Source organism: Malus domestica, chromosome 12 (assembly GCF_042453785.1).
Source record: "Malus domestica chromosome 12, GDT2T_hap1".
NCBI lineage: Eukaryota > Viridiplantae > Streptophyta > Magnoliopsida > Rosales > Rosaceae > Malus > Malus domestica.
In genome coordinates this window covers 23514362-23531942 of record NC_091672.1, presented here as the reverse complement: position 1 = coordinate 23531942, position 17581 = coordinate 23514362, and the positions used below count along the sequence as shown (strand labels likewise).

Genomic DNA, 17581 nt, shown 5'->3' with positions numbered 1-17581 from the left:
TGCAATGCATTTCCTTCCAATTTTTTGTGATAAACTAATAGATAATTGACTAAATAAACATCCTGCAAAGTTTTAATAAACATTTCCAAGTTTTTCTTACAATTTCCGTGGTTTCCATATTATTTTTATCGATATTGATATTATCCCGATATTTCCATCGATATTTCCGATATCATCGATATTTAATACCTTGGGTGTGAGTTAAACTTGACATCCTTCACCAAAGTAAAAATAAAGTACCGCTAAACGAACTAGTCATTTACGATCCTAATTATGTACTACCATATCCCATACAATTTGGGTGTCAGGGCATACTTTTAGAGGTGGCTAGCCATTTGACTATTACCAAAAATTCAGATTACTGAATGCTTCAACACCATACGCCTAAAGAGCAAACATTGAACTATAGAAAGCCTGCAACCAACCTTTCTTTTGGATAAGCGTGTCTGTCGTCAAGTACATTGATCTATTCGCCATGAAAGTTCCTCTTGAGCTATATCTCTTCAACTTCACTTCTTTCCCCATGCAGCAACGCCTCTGACAATTACCATGACTCGAATCGACAGCTGCCTACTTAGCCTCGCCAACTTTCACGTCTTCTGCACTCTTTCAATTGTTGCAATCATCTTCATCGTCAATGCCGATAAAATCATCTATAGCAACTCGGAACGGTCATTGGCGTCGGACAATGAAGCGATTTCTCCGTTGCTGCAGAATTATGATCATAATTCTGCAGGCAGACTGATCAAGTCTGATGTAAGTCGCTTAGTCCTGCATTCCATGCAGGACGAGACCATTGAAGTTGGTAGAGAAAACACAAGGCCTCTTGTTCCTCCTTTCAATGTCACAGAAGAAGAGAGAATTGCTTGGTTCCGAAGCAAGCTGCCGGAATTTCACATTCTCAAGTCAGACAAGTCTGCAAAGCAATTCCATGGCCGTGTTCTGGAATTCTTTAACAAGGAGTGTGAGGGTCAGTTCTTTATGACATGGATTTCGCCGGCAAGGTCTTTTGGGAGCAGAGAGTTCTTGACTATGGAAAGTCTCTTCAAAGCCCACCCACGCGGATGTTTGATGATTATCTCGAGAAGTATGGACTCCAAGCACGGCTACAGAATTCTGAAACCGCTGCAGGATAGTGGGTTCAAAGTTCATGCTGTGACACCAGACTTGTCATTTCTGTTCAACAACACACCGGCAAAAACCTGGTTTGCTGGGATGAAGAGAGGCAACAGAGACCCTGGTGAGATTCCATTAGCCCAGAACCTGTCGAATTTGATTAGACTTGCAGTTCTATACAAGTATGGAGGAGTTTATTTAGACACAGACTTCATCGTCTTGAAATCATTCTCAGGACTGAGAAACTCGATTGGTGCACAAAGTGCGGATGTGGTTTCGAAGAACTGGACCAGATTAAATAATGCAGTTCTGATCTTTGATGCGAATCATCCCCTTCTGCACAAGTTCATGAAGGAATTTGCCCTGACTTTTGATGGGAATAAATGGGGGCATAATGGTCCCTACCTGGTCTCCAGAGTGGTCCTGAGGGTGCAAAACCGACCCGGTTATAACTTCACGATTCTACCCCCTCTCGCCTTTTACCCTGTCGACTGGAATAGGATCGGGGGGCTGTTTAAAAAGCCGGGAAGCCCGGCTCATTCACGATGGATAAAAGCAAAGCTGCTTCAGCTTAGCGGGGAGACTTATGGAGTACACCTATGGAACAAGCAAAGCAGCAGAGAAGTAGTCCAAGAAGGAAGCATTATGCAGAGATTAATCTCCGATCACTGCATCATTTGCAACGACATATAGAGTTATTCAAGAATCTTAAGCAAATAAACGGTGAAGCATCTTCAATCAGTGACGAAGTCGCAGACTGGAAATTAGTATCTGTTTCTTGGAATTCCTTTCTTTTTTTCGTTAATTTTTTTTTCCGATCATACAAATTTCGATCAATCTTCTTTTATTTCGATTAGCCCCATTGTTTGGTTGTTATTTGTAAATGTTAGATTCTGTAAACAAGTTATGGAACACATTCCATGTCTCAGTATGTTACTAGAACTTAGCCTTTTCTTTTATATATAAACAAATGTGGTTTGTATTACAAGTCTGCAGACTAATCTCAACATTTTCTTCTACAAAAAACAATCTTAAGCCGCCTTAATCTCAATCGAAATCTAAATCCTCTGCATCTCCATAACCCAAATCGTGGCAATCTTCTAAATGACTTTTTCCTAGTCAACCTGCGGGTGCCGATTGTAACTTCCCTATCCCGAAAGCCAGAATCTCCACCCAAGTTACCGTCTGAAGCAAACTCATCCTGTACATCATCAATCCTGGAATGATTTATTGATCTAAACTGCTTGATGGATTCCCAGGGGTCACGGGTTTCGTGTTCATTGTCCGTATCACTCCCCCATAGAAGGATAGGCTTAATTATCGACGAGCCACTGAAATCCTCGAAATGGTTCGCCAAACTCGTATGCTCCATGTCAAACAATCTCCTCAAAGATGTGTTTCCTACTTTCATCAAACCTAACAAACTGCTACTTCTCCGAGCTGAAGAAAACGAGGAACAGGAAGCAGAAGAGGAAGACAAAGAAGAAGAAGAAGATGAAGACCGATATAGAGATTTCTGATACTCTATAATCCGCCTTATCCTCTCCTTCTGCGTTTCTGGATCGACAAAGAACTCGCTCTCATCATCATCCTTCTCTTTGGTTATTTCCGATAAACTCATCCTAACCCTAAAGATCTAGGGTACTCGGATGGCACAAAGGGAACAGACAAGATGCAGGTTTATGAAGAAGAAGAAGAAGAAGAGGGCAGGAAAACACCAACAGCTGGGACTAAGCCGGCAATAAACTAATAACAATGGCGAAAGCCGGCGGTACGAAAACCATTTGTTTTTCCTTCCATGTCTTTCCAAGAAGATTTTGTGTCCAAAAAGAAAGACAGTAACACAATAGGTAATCCAAATTTTAGATAATTAAATAAAGGTTTTTTTAACTAAAATGGTCTCTGAGATTGTCATAACTCTCCAGTTTGGTACTAACAATGAAAATAGATAGAAGTGATATTTGTCCACCGTAAATCATATTGATCATTCGTTGAAAAATCTGTCAATATCCTGGTTAAATAGTCATGTGAACGACCAGTAACCACCTTTTTAAGAATATTTTGTCAAACCAACTCCTCAGATAACGAGGATTTCGACAGATTTTCAGGGAATGAACAAAACGATTTATAATGAACAAGCTCAATAGCCATTTCTATTGACTTTTATTGTGGATGACCAAAATGAGTAGTTATATCAGTATGAGAATAATTTTGGCTAAAAAGACTAAAATAAACAAATGAAACGCAAAAACACATCCGGGAAGTTGGCAAATTGTCCTCCCAGACTATAAGGAAAATATAAAAAATATATAAAATCATGGAAATTGGAGCTGGGAGGTTTAATTCATAAATTCCAAGCAAGACAAAGAAAATTATTTGATCAAAATCCTCATAACATAAACTCAAGGTTCATAAATTACAATTAAAAACAGAAATTAGAGAAATTGGGCTCCATTAATTAATTAAGACAAGGACTCATCAATTTCAACCTTGACAATGGTATCGTCCTCAAACTTATCTTTCTTTGGGGGAGCCGCTGGCACCGGAACCCTAGGTGGTCCTCTGCCTTTGTTCTTGTTCCGCGGCCGCGCCTACAGTTCAATTTCCCATGTTTTCGCAAATTTACAAATATAGAAACAGAAAGTCTTCAAATTAAAGAAATTCATGAGCTTTTTTATGAGAAACGGTGAAAATTCAGAACATTTGACTTACATTGCCAAAAGAGTGATTGAAGCGCTTTCCCCTTTCGGTTTTCTTATCGCCTCTGCCGCAGTACACTGCAGAAGCACAGAGAAAAAATTAGGGAAAGTTACAGAGAGCGAGAGAGAGGTTTTGGGAATTACGTATACCTGAAGGGACTGGTGGAGAAGAAGCTGTGGAGAGTGATAGCGAAACAGTGGAGGAGGGGAGAGAAACGGCTAGGGTTTCGGAGTGAGAGAACGAAATGCGGGAGCTGAAAGCGAGCGATTGAGGGGGGGCTGGTGGAGCTCCGAGTATCAGTGACGCCATGGATGAAGCTTGAGGAGAATAATCGGATAAGGTTTTCGAGAAAAAGTGTGTGCTCTGTTTTAGTGACCGTTGGGTTGAATATCGCTTATGTTTTGTGTGCGTTTTGTATTTTGCTTTGAGAAGCCCAAAGATTAAGTTGGGCCTTTGGGTTCTTTTTTTTTTGTTTTTTTGAAGTAAAAAAATGTTTCGGGAGAAGGAAAACTACCTCATTTCAGGACCAAAGCATATCACAAGTCTTTTTAAGGACTTACAAAGGGTTTTAGCTATTTTTTTGGTTTTTACACATAGCCCATCAAGAGAGAAATTGTTGGCAGTGAGACTCGAACATAGGTTTTGATCTAGCGAATAGAATGATCATTTTTTAGCTCTTTTGGTATATTTACATGCTGAATTTTCTCCAGTGCACATGAAAAATACACATTTAAGTTACACATCTGAACAAGAGCTGTTATATCCTGTTAGACTATATGATCTAATTACCATCCGAAAAGAGGAAAAAAATGGGGTCTTTGTCTAAAGAAATGCCTTGAGAAAGGGCGGATGTATAGAACCTTTCAACGAAATAGTGCTTTTTCAACTGTCTCAAAATGGAATATATTCCAAACATATATGCCATGGTTCCTTACTTCGACAGGATACAAATATCTAAATTTGATATTTTTAGATACTTTTTCAGACCTATTGCCGATACTAAGTAGCAACCAAAAATTTGTATCCATTTTTCATGATATTATGCATGGATCAGATATATCATGGCAAATTCTGGCTCTTGCTTAAATGTGTAACTTAAATGTGCAATTATTATGCGCAGTAGAGAAGACCTCTTATTCATCCAACTTGGTTTATATATTTGGGCTTAATTAATCTTAATATGAAGTACGTTTTCAATGGAAAAATAAAATGGTTTGGGACTTTCAACTTGGTTTGATTTTCGGACGGAACAGTTCGGAATCAAGGTTTGCCAGTTTCAATTCAAAAATTTTGAATGAAATTTTCTTCAAATTGCGGAAATTCAGCGTCCATTTAATTTAGTTTTGTATTGTTCGGAAAGATTTTAGAACTAAAGAATTCTAAATTCTTGAGACTGCAATTTAGAACTTGGATGTTTCTGACAATCTGAGTGGTAAAAATAGTTTCGAAAAAAAAGAAGGAAAAAATAGCATTACTCAAAATATTATCTATTGCTTATGAAATGGCTTCATTGTCTACGTTACCTACAATTTTTTGAGTAATGCTATTTTTATCATTTTTTTCAAACTATTTTTATTTTTTTGATAGATGAAATTATATTTTTACCATCTACTTGTATCAAAATTTTATACCACCTTAATTGTCAGCTGATATGGATATTTGATTCCACATAATTTAGAACTCATGTGGAAGTGATTTTAAAATAACTGAAACTACTTTTAGTGAAAATGTTTTTGGAGCAACCCTAAAAAAAAGTGCAAGTGAATTCTGAAAAGCACTTGAAAAGCTTTTAGAATCCAAAAACATTTTTCAATTTTTAGTCATTTTAAAAACACTTCCAAACCTGTTTTAATTTGAATATTTAATTAAAAGCATTAAAACAACCAAAAAGAAAAAATAAATTAAAAAAATCTTAAAACCCAGGTTTCACGTTTTTCTTCTATCGTTGTCCTCCCTCCTCCTACACCTTCGACAACCACCGTCTTCCCACAACCCCATAACCATTTGAAAAAAGGTATTCATTGAAAAAACCAATGATAGATGCAATTTCATAATGAAAGAATTGGGTTTGGAGTTTATTCATAACGAAAGAAATGAATCCAATGGTAAACAATAATCGGAAAATTTATGATTGAAAAGGTTGTGATCATTGGTTGAGAAACGGTTGTGGCTGTTGAATAGTGAGGGAGGGAAGCGACAGTAGCATTGCTTTTTTTATGGTTTTGTTTTAATTTTTTTATGTTTTTTAAAAATTTTTTAATTGCATAAAAAAATTTAGATTATATGAATGATGTGGCTATTACCTAATTAATCTGCCACATAAGGTGGTATGTATAAAATTGTGGTACAAATAGATGAGTGTAGTATTACTTGTTTTTTTTCTTTTGGAAATTCGGATATTGAATGTTGGATTACATTCACGCATCCACAATTGGAAAATTTGGCTCAAAATTAATTTGAATCGGAATTTCTAATCCCACTTGCATCCATACTTCCAACTAATAAAACTTGACACGTATGCAAATATATTTTGTTTTTTGTTTTTAATAAGTTATTTCATATATTAATATGTGATTTGCAAATATTTATGGAGATGAATCCCTATTTAAAATGATGACCGTGTTCCTCTTTAATCATTATTGTTTGATAATCTCATGATGTAATCGGTATAATCACTAATAAGTAGCTGTAATGTGACATTTTTTCATAAATTACTCCTTGATTGAACATTGAAAGAAATGAATCCAATAATAAACCCTACAATTATTTAAATCCAACATTAATACAACATTTTTTTCTAAATTGAGAACAACTGTAAATATTTGCACATTAATTCTAACATGCAACTAATTTTCCACAGATGGACAGCATCTGCAAAGTTTTAAACGTCTCAGGTACTATATATACATGTATTTGGCATACCGTACAATGCAACACACCAAGAACAATGCTTTCTCCAAAAAATTCCTCACGCCATTCTACTCTTAGGAAACTGAAAAGAATCTCTCAAAAGGTGTTTGATTACGGCAACTTAGATGCAGTGCCAAATCTCCCTTTTTTTCCTTCGTCTCATTTGCCATCATATTCTTCATCATCTATGCAGACAGCATTTTCTCTTTTCCATGCAAACAGATGACCTAAGAACTCATCAAATTCTTGAACATAATCACCAGACTCAAATTCCTGAAGAGCAACTTGAATCAGTGTCACCGCTTCCAAGTATGCAAGCAAATATTGATGACATTGCAGATGAAATTCATGATCCTTTGATTCCTCCAGAAAAGGCCACAAAAGAAGAAAGGCTAGGGGTTCGGGCGAAAACTACCGGAGCTTGATATACTCAACTCTGAAAACTTGACAAAGCAATTCCACGGTCGAGTGCTCGAATTCCTTAACAATGGATGCAGCTCTCAGTTCTACTTGATATGGCTCTCACCGGCAAAGTCATTTGGGAAACGAGACTTCTTGGCTATGGACACCCTCTTCAAATCCAACCCTCAAGGCTGCTTGATGATCGTATCGAAATCCATGGATTCGGAAAGAGGGTACAGAATCCTGAAACCATTGCTGGACAAAGGCTTCAAAATACTAGCAATCACGCCTGACTTGCCCTTTTTGGTCAAGAACACGCCGGCTGAATCTTGGCTTGAGGAATTGAAGAGCGGGAGGAAGGACCCAGGTCACATCCCATTATCTCAAAACCTAGCAAATCTTATTAGGCTCGCAATGCTGTACAAGTATGGAGGCATATATTTGGACATTGACTTAGTAATATTGAAGGATTTTTCGAGTCTGAGGAATGCAGTTGGAGCACAAAGTGTAGGCAAGGACTCCAAACAATGGACCAGACTAAATGGTGCAGTGATGATCTTCGATATAAACCATCCGATTCTGGTAGACTTTTTAGAAGAATTTGCTACAACTTTTAATGGGAACAAATGGGGTCACAATGGACCTTACTGTTGTGCTAGAATAGCACCAAATCTGTTGGAACCAACTCAAGCTAACCCACATGAAATTTATCTAATGAAAATGCAAGAACAAAATATAAAAGACACCAAGATTTTAACGAGGTTCCTCAACAGTCAGTGTAACTCGAGTACGTCCTCGGAGCAGTAGAAGCTCACCCAATAATCCACTATCAACCAAATGGAAGTTTACAAAGTGTTGGCAAGCTCACAACCCAAAACCCCAATACAACCAATAGCTCTCACACTCCAAAGAAACAAATAGAGAGAAATATAATGAATAGATGAATAGTTTATTCTCTATACGAAGCTCAAAGCCAATACACAAATACAACTTTGATTGAGTGAGAACTAACCAAGAAAGAAAATCACCTTTCTTTCTTATATGGGAGCTGCGTACCTCTCTTCTTCTTTCTGCTGCTCCCTCCTATTTTCTTCTCCTATGCGACTGCCTTTATCCCACAACAAAAGGCAGCTGTTACTGCTAGTTAAAAACCCTAGGAGTCCCGTGACTTCTCACATGGACCAAAGAAAAAAAACTTTAGACAAAGTGCCCTTTTTTTTCTCCCCAAAACAAGGAAGAAATATAATCATGTTGTCCTTTTTTTTTCTTTTGATTTGTTTAATAGCCAAAAGGTAATGGCCACCATTCAACAATCTCCACCTTGGCCAAGTTCCGAAAAACGCCATGATAAGCCAACCAACACAATTAACACACAACATCACTCCCAAACACTAGCAAGAGAACAACTCATGCCGAGCCAAATGCTCCAAAACTCCTACTGCTCAACGCCTTCTTTATATAGGCAAAATGTGAGCCAAGTTCAAGCAATGAACAAACTTGGCTACACCAACAACCTTAGTCAACATATCAGCGGGGTTGTCTTTAGTTGGAATCTTCTGGAGAATGATTTCCCCTTCACCAACAATTTCACGAACAAAGTGATAACGCACATGTATGTGCTTGGTCATCGCATGATGAACCTGATACTTAGCCAAATAAATGGCACCCTGACTATCACAATGTACCTCCACCTGCTTCTGATCAACCCCCAAATCTCTAATCAGCCCATGTATCCAAATGACCTCCTTTATAGCTTCAACAACTGCCATATATTCAGCCTCTGTAGTAGATAAGGCAACAGACAACTGCAAAATGGAACTCCAACAAACTGGCCCTTTAGCCATAGTAAATACATAGCCTGTAGTAGACTTCCTTCCATCCATATCACCTGCATAATCTGAATCAACATAACCAACTGCAAAATGACCAATACCAGAGTCATCTCTCTCAAAGCATAAACCAACATCTCGAGTACCGTGGAGATACCTCAATATCCACTTAGCTGCTTGCCAATACTCTTTACCTGGATTATGCATATATCGACTCATCATGCCAACTGCATGAGCAATATCCAGTCTAGAGCATACCATTGCATACATCAAACTGCCAACCAAATTTGCATATGGTATATTTTTCATTTGCAGCTTCTCTTTATCATTTTTAGGACATTGTAGAGAACTCAATTTAAAATGAGGAGCCAAAGGGGTACTAACCGGTTTGGTTGAATCATGAACTCCAAACTTCTGAATCAACTTCTCAAGGTATTGTCTTTGATTCAAACTGACCAAACCCTTCTCTCTATCTCTAGTGATCTCCATGCCAAGGATCTTCTTCGCTTCACCAAGATCCTTCATCTCAAACTCATTCTTCATTTGCTTCTTCAATTTTTCAATCTCTTCAACATTCTTTGAGGCAATCAACATATCATCAACATATATCAACAAATAAATGAAAGACCCATCTTGCAACTTCTTGAAGTACACACAATGATCATATTGACTTCTAGAATCATTTTGGCCTCTCATAAATTTATCAAACCTCAAATACCATTGCCTTGGAGATTGCTTCAAGCCATAAAGTGATTTCTTCAATTTGCAAAACAAATTCTCCTTCCCTTTCACTATATACCCATCCGGTTGACACATATAAATCTCTTCATTCAAATCACCATGTAGGAAAGCCATCTTCACATCAAGTTGCACAAGCTCAAGATCATATTGTGCAACAAGAGCTAACATAATACGAATTGAGGAGTGTTTCACAACCGGAGAAAAGATTTCATTGTAGTTAATGCCCTCCTTTTGTGCATACCCTTTAGCAACTAATCTTGCTTTAAATCTCATATTGCTTTTCTCATCAGCATCTTCCTTCTTGGCATACACCCATTTGCAACCGATAGCTTTCTTGCCTTTAGGCAATTTAGCTAGCTCCCAAGTCTTGTTCTTCAAGAGAGAATTCATCTCATCACCCATGGCATTGCACCACCTCTTCTTCTCCTCACTCTCAATGGCTTCCTCGAAATTGGATGGAATATCATCAATGATAATAGGAAGAGCAAAAGCAACATAGTCACTATACCGAGCTGGCTTGGTAATTTGTCTCCTTCTTCTGTTCTTTGCAATAGACTCTTGAGGTGAAACTTGCTCTTCAACTTGAATAGAATCTTCAAGTTCAACTTCTTCAACATCCTCATGGTCTCCAACTTTTTCACTTGTAGTAGCTTCGACATCAGCGGAAATATGATTTGAAGTACCAGAGGCAACTTTCTCAAGCTCCACCTGTTGGACATCTTTCACATTATTCTCAGAGACTTTGTACATACTTTCTTCATCAAATGTCACATCTTTGCTGATTACAAGTTTTTTCATCTCTGGGCACCATAACCTATAACCTTTGACACCACTACTAAAACCAAGAAAGATAGCCTTTTTGGCTCTAGGATCAAGTTTATTTTCAGTCACATGAAAATAAGCAGGTGAACCAAAAATACGGATATAGTCATAATCAGAAGAAGGTTTTCCAGTCCATACCTCCATTGGTGTCTTACCCTGAACAGCAGTTGAGGGTAACCGGTTGATGATGTGACATGCATAATTAACTGCCTCTGCCCAAAATGACTTGCTTAAACCCGACTGAGACAACATACATCTAACCTTCTCAAGCAAGGTTCGATTCAATCTTTCTGCAACTCCATTTTGTTATGGAGTTCCCCGAACATTGAAATGTCTCACAATTCCTTCCTCTTTGCAAACTTTAAAGAAAGGATCGGATGTGTATTCACCACCATTATCCGATCTCAAAATCTTAATCTTTCTCCCAGTCTGGTTCTCAACCATTTTCTTCCAACCCAAGAAAATGTTTAACACCTCACTCTTGTGCTTCATAGTGTAAACCCAAGACCTTCTTGAATAATCATCAACAAAGGTCACGAAGCAATGTCTACCACTCAAAGAGGGAGTCTTTGTAGGACCCCAAACATCCGAATGCACATAATCAAGAATGCCCTTCGTCTGATGTACATCAGTACCAAACTTCACTCTAGTTTGCTTCCCCAAGACACAATACTCGCAGAAATCAAGCTTACAAGTCGTGGCACCTTTTAGAAGACCCTTTTTCACAAGCCCTTGTAGAGCTTTCTCACCGGCATGGCCTAATCTCATATGCCACAGTCATATGCCACAGTTTAGTAGTATCTGAATCAAATGTGCCCATATTTTCAGAGACTACAGATACTTCACCTGTCACAGTGCTTCCCTGCAATAAATACAAATGGCCATATCGAGGAGCTTTCATCATAACAAGTGCACCATAAGTAACTTTCAATGTCTGTCCATCTGAATGAAACCTGAAGCCCTTGGATTCCAAAGTACCTAAAGAAATAAGATTTTTCTTCAAATTCGGTACATACCGAACACTTGTCAACTCTTTAACCATGCCATCATGCAACTTCAAACGAATTGTACCAATCCCTTTTGTTATGCAAGGATTGTCATCTCCCATGAACACAACACCACCATCAAACTCTTTCAAGCTTGAAAACCAATCCTTGTGAGGAGTCATATGATGAGTACAACCCGTATCCAACACCCATTTAGTAGCACACTCAAATGATGAGGAAGTGGTTAAAGCAAAATCAAAAACATATGTTTCAACCTCAGCAACATTGGCTTCAGAACTTTCTTTTCCTTTGGTCTTCAACTTAGGACAATCTTTCTTCCAATGGCCCTTATAATGACAAAAGGCACATTCATCCATTTCCAAGGTTTTTCTACCTTTAGAGTTTCCTCTAGGTCGAGAGTGTGATTTTTTCCTACTAGAAGATGACTTCCTCTCCGATGATCTACCTCTAACAAATAAAGCTTCAGAGGTACTATCATGATTTTTATCTCTATGCCTCATTTCATAATTCATCAAGGCATTTGACACATCTTCAAATTTCACAGTTTATTTACCATGCATAATAATGGTAACAAAATGCTCATAAGAGTCCGGCAATGAATTCAACAATATTAAGGCCTTATCTTCATCCTTAATATCCTCATCTAAATTTAATAAGTCGGCAATCAACTTATTAAAAGCATCAAGGTGTCTAATCATTTTTGTACCTTCTTTGTATTGAAAGCGGTAGAGCTTTTTCTTCAAGTGTAGTCGATTCTCTGCACTCTTCGTCATATACTTGTCTTCCAATTTTTGCCACAACACACTTGCTACCGTCTCCCACATCACAAAATACTTCTGAGTTTTTGCAAGGCACAACCGAATTGAAGAGCAAGTCCACAAATTTAATTTCTCCCATTCCGGCTTCGACATAGCTTCCGACTTCTCTCCCAAAGCGGCAAGTAGATCTTGTTGAGCCAACACATCGTTGACCTCACATTGCCACATCCTGAAGTTGTTTGTGCCATCAAACTTTTTCACTTCGAACTTTGCATTTTGCACCGTAGTTCTTGCAAACCCGGAGCTGCTTCCAAAAGGATTCTCATCTTGCCCGTCTGACATCTTTGGCAACTAGACAGTACCCAAGAGCAACCAGTGCTCTGATACCAATTGTTGTGCTAGGATAGCACCAAACCTGTTGGAACCAACTCAAGCTAACCCACAGGAAATTTATCTAATGAAAATGCAAGAACAAAATATAAAAGACACCAAGATTTTAACGAGGTTCCTCAACAGTCAGTGTAACTGGAGTACATCCTCGGAGCAGTATGAGCTCACCCAATAATCTACTATCAACCAAATGGAAGTTTACAAAGTGTTGGCAAGCTCACAACCCAAAACCCCAATACAACCAATAGCTCTCACACTCCAAAGAAACAAATAGAGAGAAATATAATGAATAATTTCTTCTCTATACGAAGCTCAAAGCTAATACACAAATACAACTTTGATTGAGTGAGAACTAACCAAGAAAGAAAATCACCTTTCTTTCTTATATGGGAGCTGCGTACCTCTCTTCTTCTTTCTGCTGCTTCCTCCTATTTTCTTCTCTTATGCGACTGCCTTTATCCCACAACAAAAGGCAGCTGTTGCTGCTAGTTAAAAACCCTAGGAGTCCCGTGACTTCTCACATGGACCAAAGAAAAAAAACTTTAGACAAAGTGCCCTTTTTTTTCTCCCCAAAACAAGGAAGAAACATAATCATGTTGTCCTTTTTTTCTTTTGATTTGTTTAATAGCCAAAAGGTAATGGCCACTTGGCCACCATTCAACACTTACTTGGTTTCGAGGGTAATTGAGAGAGTTGGAAGCACACCAGGTTACAACCTTACAATCTTGCCTCCCAAGGCATTTTATCCCGTGGACTGGAATCGGAGTCAAGAGCGGTGGAAATCACACTTAATGAGCTAAATGAAATGGAGACTTATGCAGTGCACCTGTGGAACAAGCGAAGTAGAGAAATCGCCATCCAAGAGGGAAGTGTCATGGCTAGATTATGTTGGAATTTTTGGATCGCCGGGTCCGCCCCACTCTAACGACACCGATATTGTCCCTAACTTAACCACATGCACAATCCTCAGATGTGAGATTTTACCACAAAAGGCCTCGGTGTTAGTTAGAGTGGGGTAATACTATTTAAACCCCTTTGGTTTTCTTGCACCCACCGATGTAGGACTTTAACACTCCCACTCATGTGTAACCTCATTTAGTGGTTCACACGTGGAGATCCACATCGGTAATTGAAACTCAGATGTCGGCTCACGTTGGGCCCACTTGTTTTCAATGGAACTCAGCGGTCGTCTCTTTGTTAAGAGTTCAAACTTGTTTCCTTCTTGGTGACAAGCTCATTGGCTTGCATAGGCCCGCAACCGTGGGCTGTAATACCATATTGGAATTTTTGGATCGCCGGGCCCGTCCCACTCTAACGACACCAATATTGTTCCTAACTTAACCACCTGCACAATCCTCAGGTGTGGAATTTTACCACAAAAGGCCTCGGTGTTAGTTAGAGTAGAGTAATACTATTTAAACCCCTTTGATTTTCTTGCACCCACCGATGTGGGACTTTAACAGATTAATGTAAGAGCATTGTGTCATTTGCCAGGACATTTATACTTCTTAAAGAAGATTTATTTTCTATAATATGGAGAAGGGGAAGCTACTTTGAGCATATCAACTCATCTAGGGGCAAAGCCACTGCAAAAATGAAAAAAAAAAAGAGAAGCTTTTTGTTGGTGTATTTTTAATATTTAATAAATAAATTATAATTGCCATTATTTGTTGTAAGTGAGAAGTTAAGACGGTTGTTATTATTTGTTGTTAGTGGGAAAACTAAGATGGAGTCTTTTAGCAATTCATCTTATGTAACTCTTATAACTTTTGTCTTGTTAATTTGTGTATATTACCTTATCCACTAAGGGTGATAATAAATCTATAATTAGTAGCATTTTCTCCATCATCCTTCGTTTTCTTTTAGTTTTATCCCACTACCTAATTTCTTATACAACAATTATTCTCTCCATTCCTCAATCTTTTCTGTTTTTACTTACTGACCAAAGAAGAGTGTTCATGTGGTTGAGCTTTGGACTCTTCCTTTTGTGCAGATAGGTTTGAGTCACAAAACAATTTTGTTAGGCTATTGTATTATGGAGGGAACAAGTCATGGGATATACTGCTGCATTTGTTCGTGGACTTTGTTAAACCGCAGTGAACTTTAATCTCCTTAAGGAGAGCGATATACTCGCATTTCAGCCTAATTGTCTACAAGCTTTTTAGAAGAATATAATTTTATTATACCCCGAATTAGTGAATTAGGCAGGATCCCTTTGTACAGAAGAACAAAGCAAAAAGCGAGTTAATTTTCTTGTAATTTTCACAACATTTTTTATTCGAACTAAAATTGAATTGGTGTTTTAGGTTGAACAAGTGCCAAGGGCAGGAAAGCTGTTATCTACTTGTCAAAACATTTGTAATTCTGGTCTTTTGGATCATGGTGCTCTATTTCTCTAGTTTCAAATGTAAAACAATAACTGCGTTATATATGTAGTTGTAGACATAATCTAATTGAGAGAGTGTAAAAGATAAAATGAGGTGTGCGGTTAACACCACCCTATTTCTATTTCCAAGTCATTTTTTAACAAACAATATTATCTACACTAAAGAGGAGGCGTGAGCTTAACCTTATAATGGGATAGCAATAATGTGGTTAAAATTCGCATTTAGCGATAATCGAACCTAAGACCTCTTACTTATTAATGAATAAGAATATCACTAGACTGTAGTACTAAGTGGCTTCGAAGTCATATTTTAGCATAACTATTAGCAGTTGCTAGTTAAAGGACCAATATGATTAGAAGTTAGAACATAAGTAATTACCACCAAAGCATCCATTTTTTGAGGACATCAACGACTTCTTTATAAGATCCATTTTTGTCTACCATACAATCACATATAAGTTGAGAAACCAGGAGGAGAACACAGACTCATTATACAGGAGGAAACTTTAACACTCATAAATCATAAATGACTAATTAAACTCATAGGATCCCAATAGAAATCCGCCACACACAACTGGAACCCCCCTTTCCCATTGTAAAACGGAAAATTACGGACGGTGAATGAAATAGTATGTCTGTTAGATAGTAAGAACGGAAAGGGAAACCACAACAAAGAACGGATGTCAATGGCCGTGCCTTATTAAAATAGGCACGACTCAAGCTCATTTAAATAAGGCACTGCATGTCACAATTAGCAATGAGTGACCAAGTCGGTCCTAAGGTTTAGGTCCAATAGGCCGGCCCGGCTGCAATTCATCATGGCCAAGCACGACCCATGACGTGGGGCCACTATGATGACTATCCCATTTAAACTAATACATAATTAAATATGAGAATTGATATTAGCACTCCAAAAATCTAATTCTACACTCCTCACAAGTGTATTTTTCTTTCTAATTATAGAAACTTTGGAGTGCCAAATGAGATTTTTGGAGTGCTAATAACAATTCTCTAAAATATTAATATATTTATTCATTATTTTTCAAGTAAAACATACAGTTTGGAGCTAATACAACTAAATAATTGAAATATTAGGATTTAAACTAGATTCAAATAAAGTTTTCTGAAAATATAAAATAACTGAAGTTTGTTGAGCAGCTTGTTTAGTGGCACGGCCCAAGAACGGCTTAGGCCCATATGACACCTTTAGGTGTTAGACCGTTTGACACCTTTAGTTTTTAGGGGTGGGCATGAGAAACATAGAACCGAGAAAGCAAAATGGACCATGACAAAAAAAAAAATCGAAAAAAAAAATTTGTGTTTGTTGACCAAAAAAATCAACTTTTGACAAGAATTGAATTGAGCCAGTTCAGATTGGTTTCGATTCAGGTTCTCAAATTGAAAAAACTAGCATGATTGAACTGAACCGGTTAATATTAATTTTTATATTTTTCTTTTAAACAAACGATATTATCTACATTAAAAAAATAAGGTGATAATTTAATTTTTATGTTTTTAAATATTCAATAAACATAGCCCATCTAATACTAATCTCTCGCAAGGCCGACCAAATTTAACTAAATCGAAGGTCCAAAGGCCCATAACCTAACTAAACCCAAGTGACGTATGTCTCTTCCTCTTCCTTTTCTTTATGCAGTCTGGCCACCAAACCAGTCTCACTTTTTGTCTCTCTTTTCTTCTCTCTCTCTTTCCTTCTTTGCCTTCTCTTTTCTTCTCCACTAGTCTCGCAAATCTTGCAGGTTTATGTTTTTACCTTGTAGACTTCCAGTAGCTTGGCTCAAATTTGTAAGAATTTGTCGGTGGAAACATACTGTTGGATGTTGAAGCAAAACTCGGAGGAAAAATATATCTCTACAATAGAATGCCAAAAGATTACTTTGATGTCTCAAGCTCCTTAAACCAAAAAAAAAAAAAAAAAGTACGGTTAGAACAATAAACTCAAGCGTAAAAGTGGAAAGGATTTTAGAACGAACAATACTTCGCTACTCAAATATGAGTAGGAACTCTTACTCAAAACTCTTAGTATTTTAATCATAGAATTTTGTACTTATGATTAGAATCGTTCATACTATGAATCACACTGTAAAGATTATCTCTTAAAAAAAAAAAAGGTCGTTTTGTCAATTTATTGTCGCAAATATAGTGACGGTTTGTAATGCTTTTACCAATATCTTTCATTTGTTTTTAAACAGTTTGATGACTAAACGACCTTAATTTTAAGGGGTGTAATATTCACAGACCCTATTTTACTTCTCACACACCTTTTTAATTTTCAGCCGTCGGATCGAATGAATCAACATACAAAAATTATCAAGGGGTGTGTGAGAAGTAAAATGGGGGTGTGTGGATATCACACCCCTATTTTTAATTGATTTTTTTTTGCAAATGTGATCTTTATAGGGTGATTTATAATATGAACGGTTCTAATTATAAACATAAAATTCTATAAATTGATAATGAACAATTTTGAGAAATTTTGAGTAGGAATTCATACTCATC

At 37.5% G+C, this 17581-nt stretch overlaps 2 protein-coding genes and 1 pseudogene across 2 annotated transcripts; 2 read left to right on the top strand and 1 right to left on the bottom strand.

Annotated features, from left to right (window-relative positions):
* Positions 1–310: 310 nt before the first annotated feature.
* Positions 311–2104, top strand: LOC103450614 (uncharacterized). Its single transcript, XM_070809322.1, has 2 exons — positions 311–1240; positions 1352–2104. Exons 1-2 carry the CDS (start codon positions 550–552, stop codon positions 1807–1809), a joined length of 1149 nt encoding a protein of 382 aa, XP_070665423.1. The 5' UTR covers positions 311–549; the 3' UTR covers positions 1810–2104.
* Positions 2105–3488: 1384 nt separating this feature from the next.
* On the bottom strand, positions 3489–4257 carry LOC103450613 (small ribosomal subunit protein bTHXc). The gene is made up of 3 exons (XM_008389979.4): positions 3966–4257; positions 3829–3893; positions 3489–3707 (listed from the first exon to the last, which is right to left on the bottom strand). The coding sequence occupies exons 1-3, from the start codon at positions 4123–4125 to the stop codon at positions 3579–3581; spliced, it is 354 nt and encodes a 117-aa protein (XP_008388201.1). The 5' UTR covers positions 4126–4257; the 3' UTR covers positions 3489–3578.
* Positions 4258–6676: 2419 nt separating this feature from the next.
* Positions 6677–13600, top strand: LOC103450623 (uncharacterized; annotated as a pseudogene).
* The last annotated feature ends 3981 nt before the right edge of the window (positions 13601–17581 follow it).

What these genes read in the sequence shown, in the direction of transcription:
- LOC103450614 (XM_070809322.1), top strand. Translation starts at nt 550, where the DNA reads ATGACTCGAATCGACAGCTGCCTACTTAGCCTCGCCAACTTTCACGTC. An exon ending in GAGAGGCAACAGAGACCCTG is followed by an intron (nt 1,241 to 1,351) that starts GTGAGATTCCAT and finishes AATCATTCTCAG; the next exon opens with GACTGAGAAACTCGATTGGT.
- LOC103450613 (XM_008389979.4), bottom strand. Translation starts at nt 4,125, where the DNA reads ATGGCGTCACTGATACTCGGAGCTCCACCAGCCCCCCCTCAATCGCTC. An exon ending in TTCTCCACCAGTCCCTTCAG is followed by an intron (nt 3,894 to 3,965) that starts GTATACGTAATT and finishes GTGCTTCTGCAG; the next exon opens with TGTACTGCGGCAGAGGCGAT. An exon ending in TCAATCACTCTTTTGGCAAT is followed by an intron (nt 3,708 to 3,828) that starts GTAAGTCAAATG and finishes ATTGAACTGTAG; the next exon opens with GCGCGGCCGCGGAACAAGAA.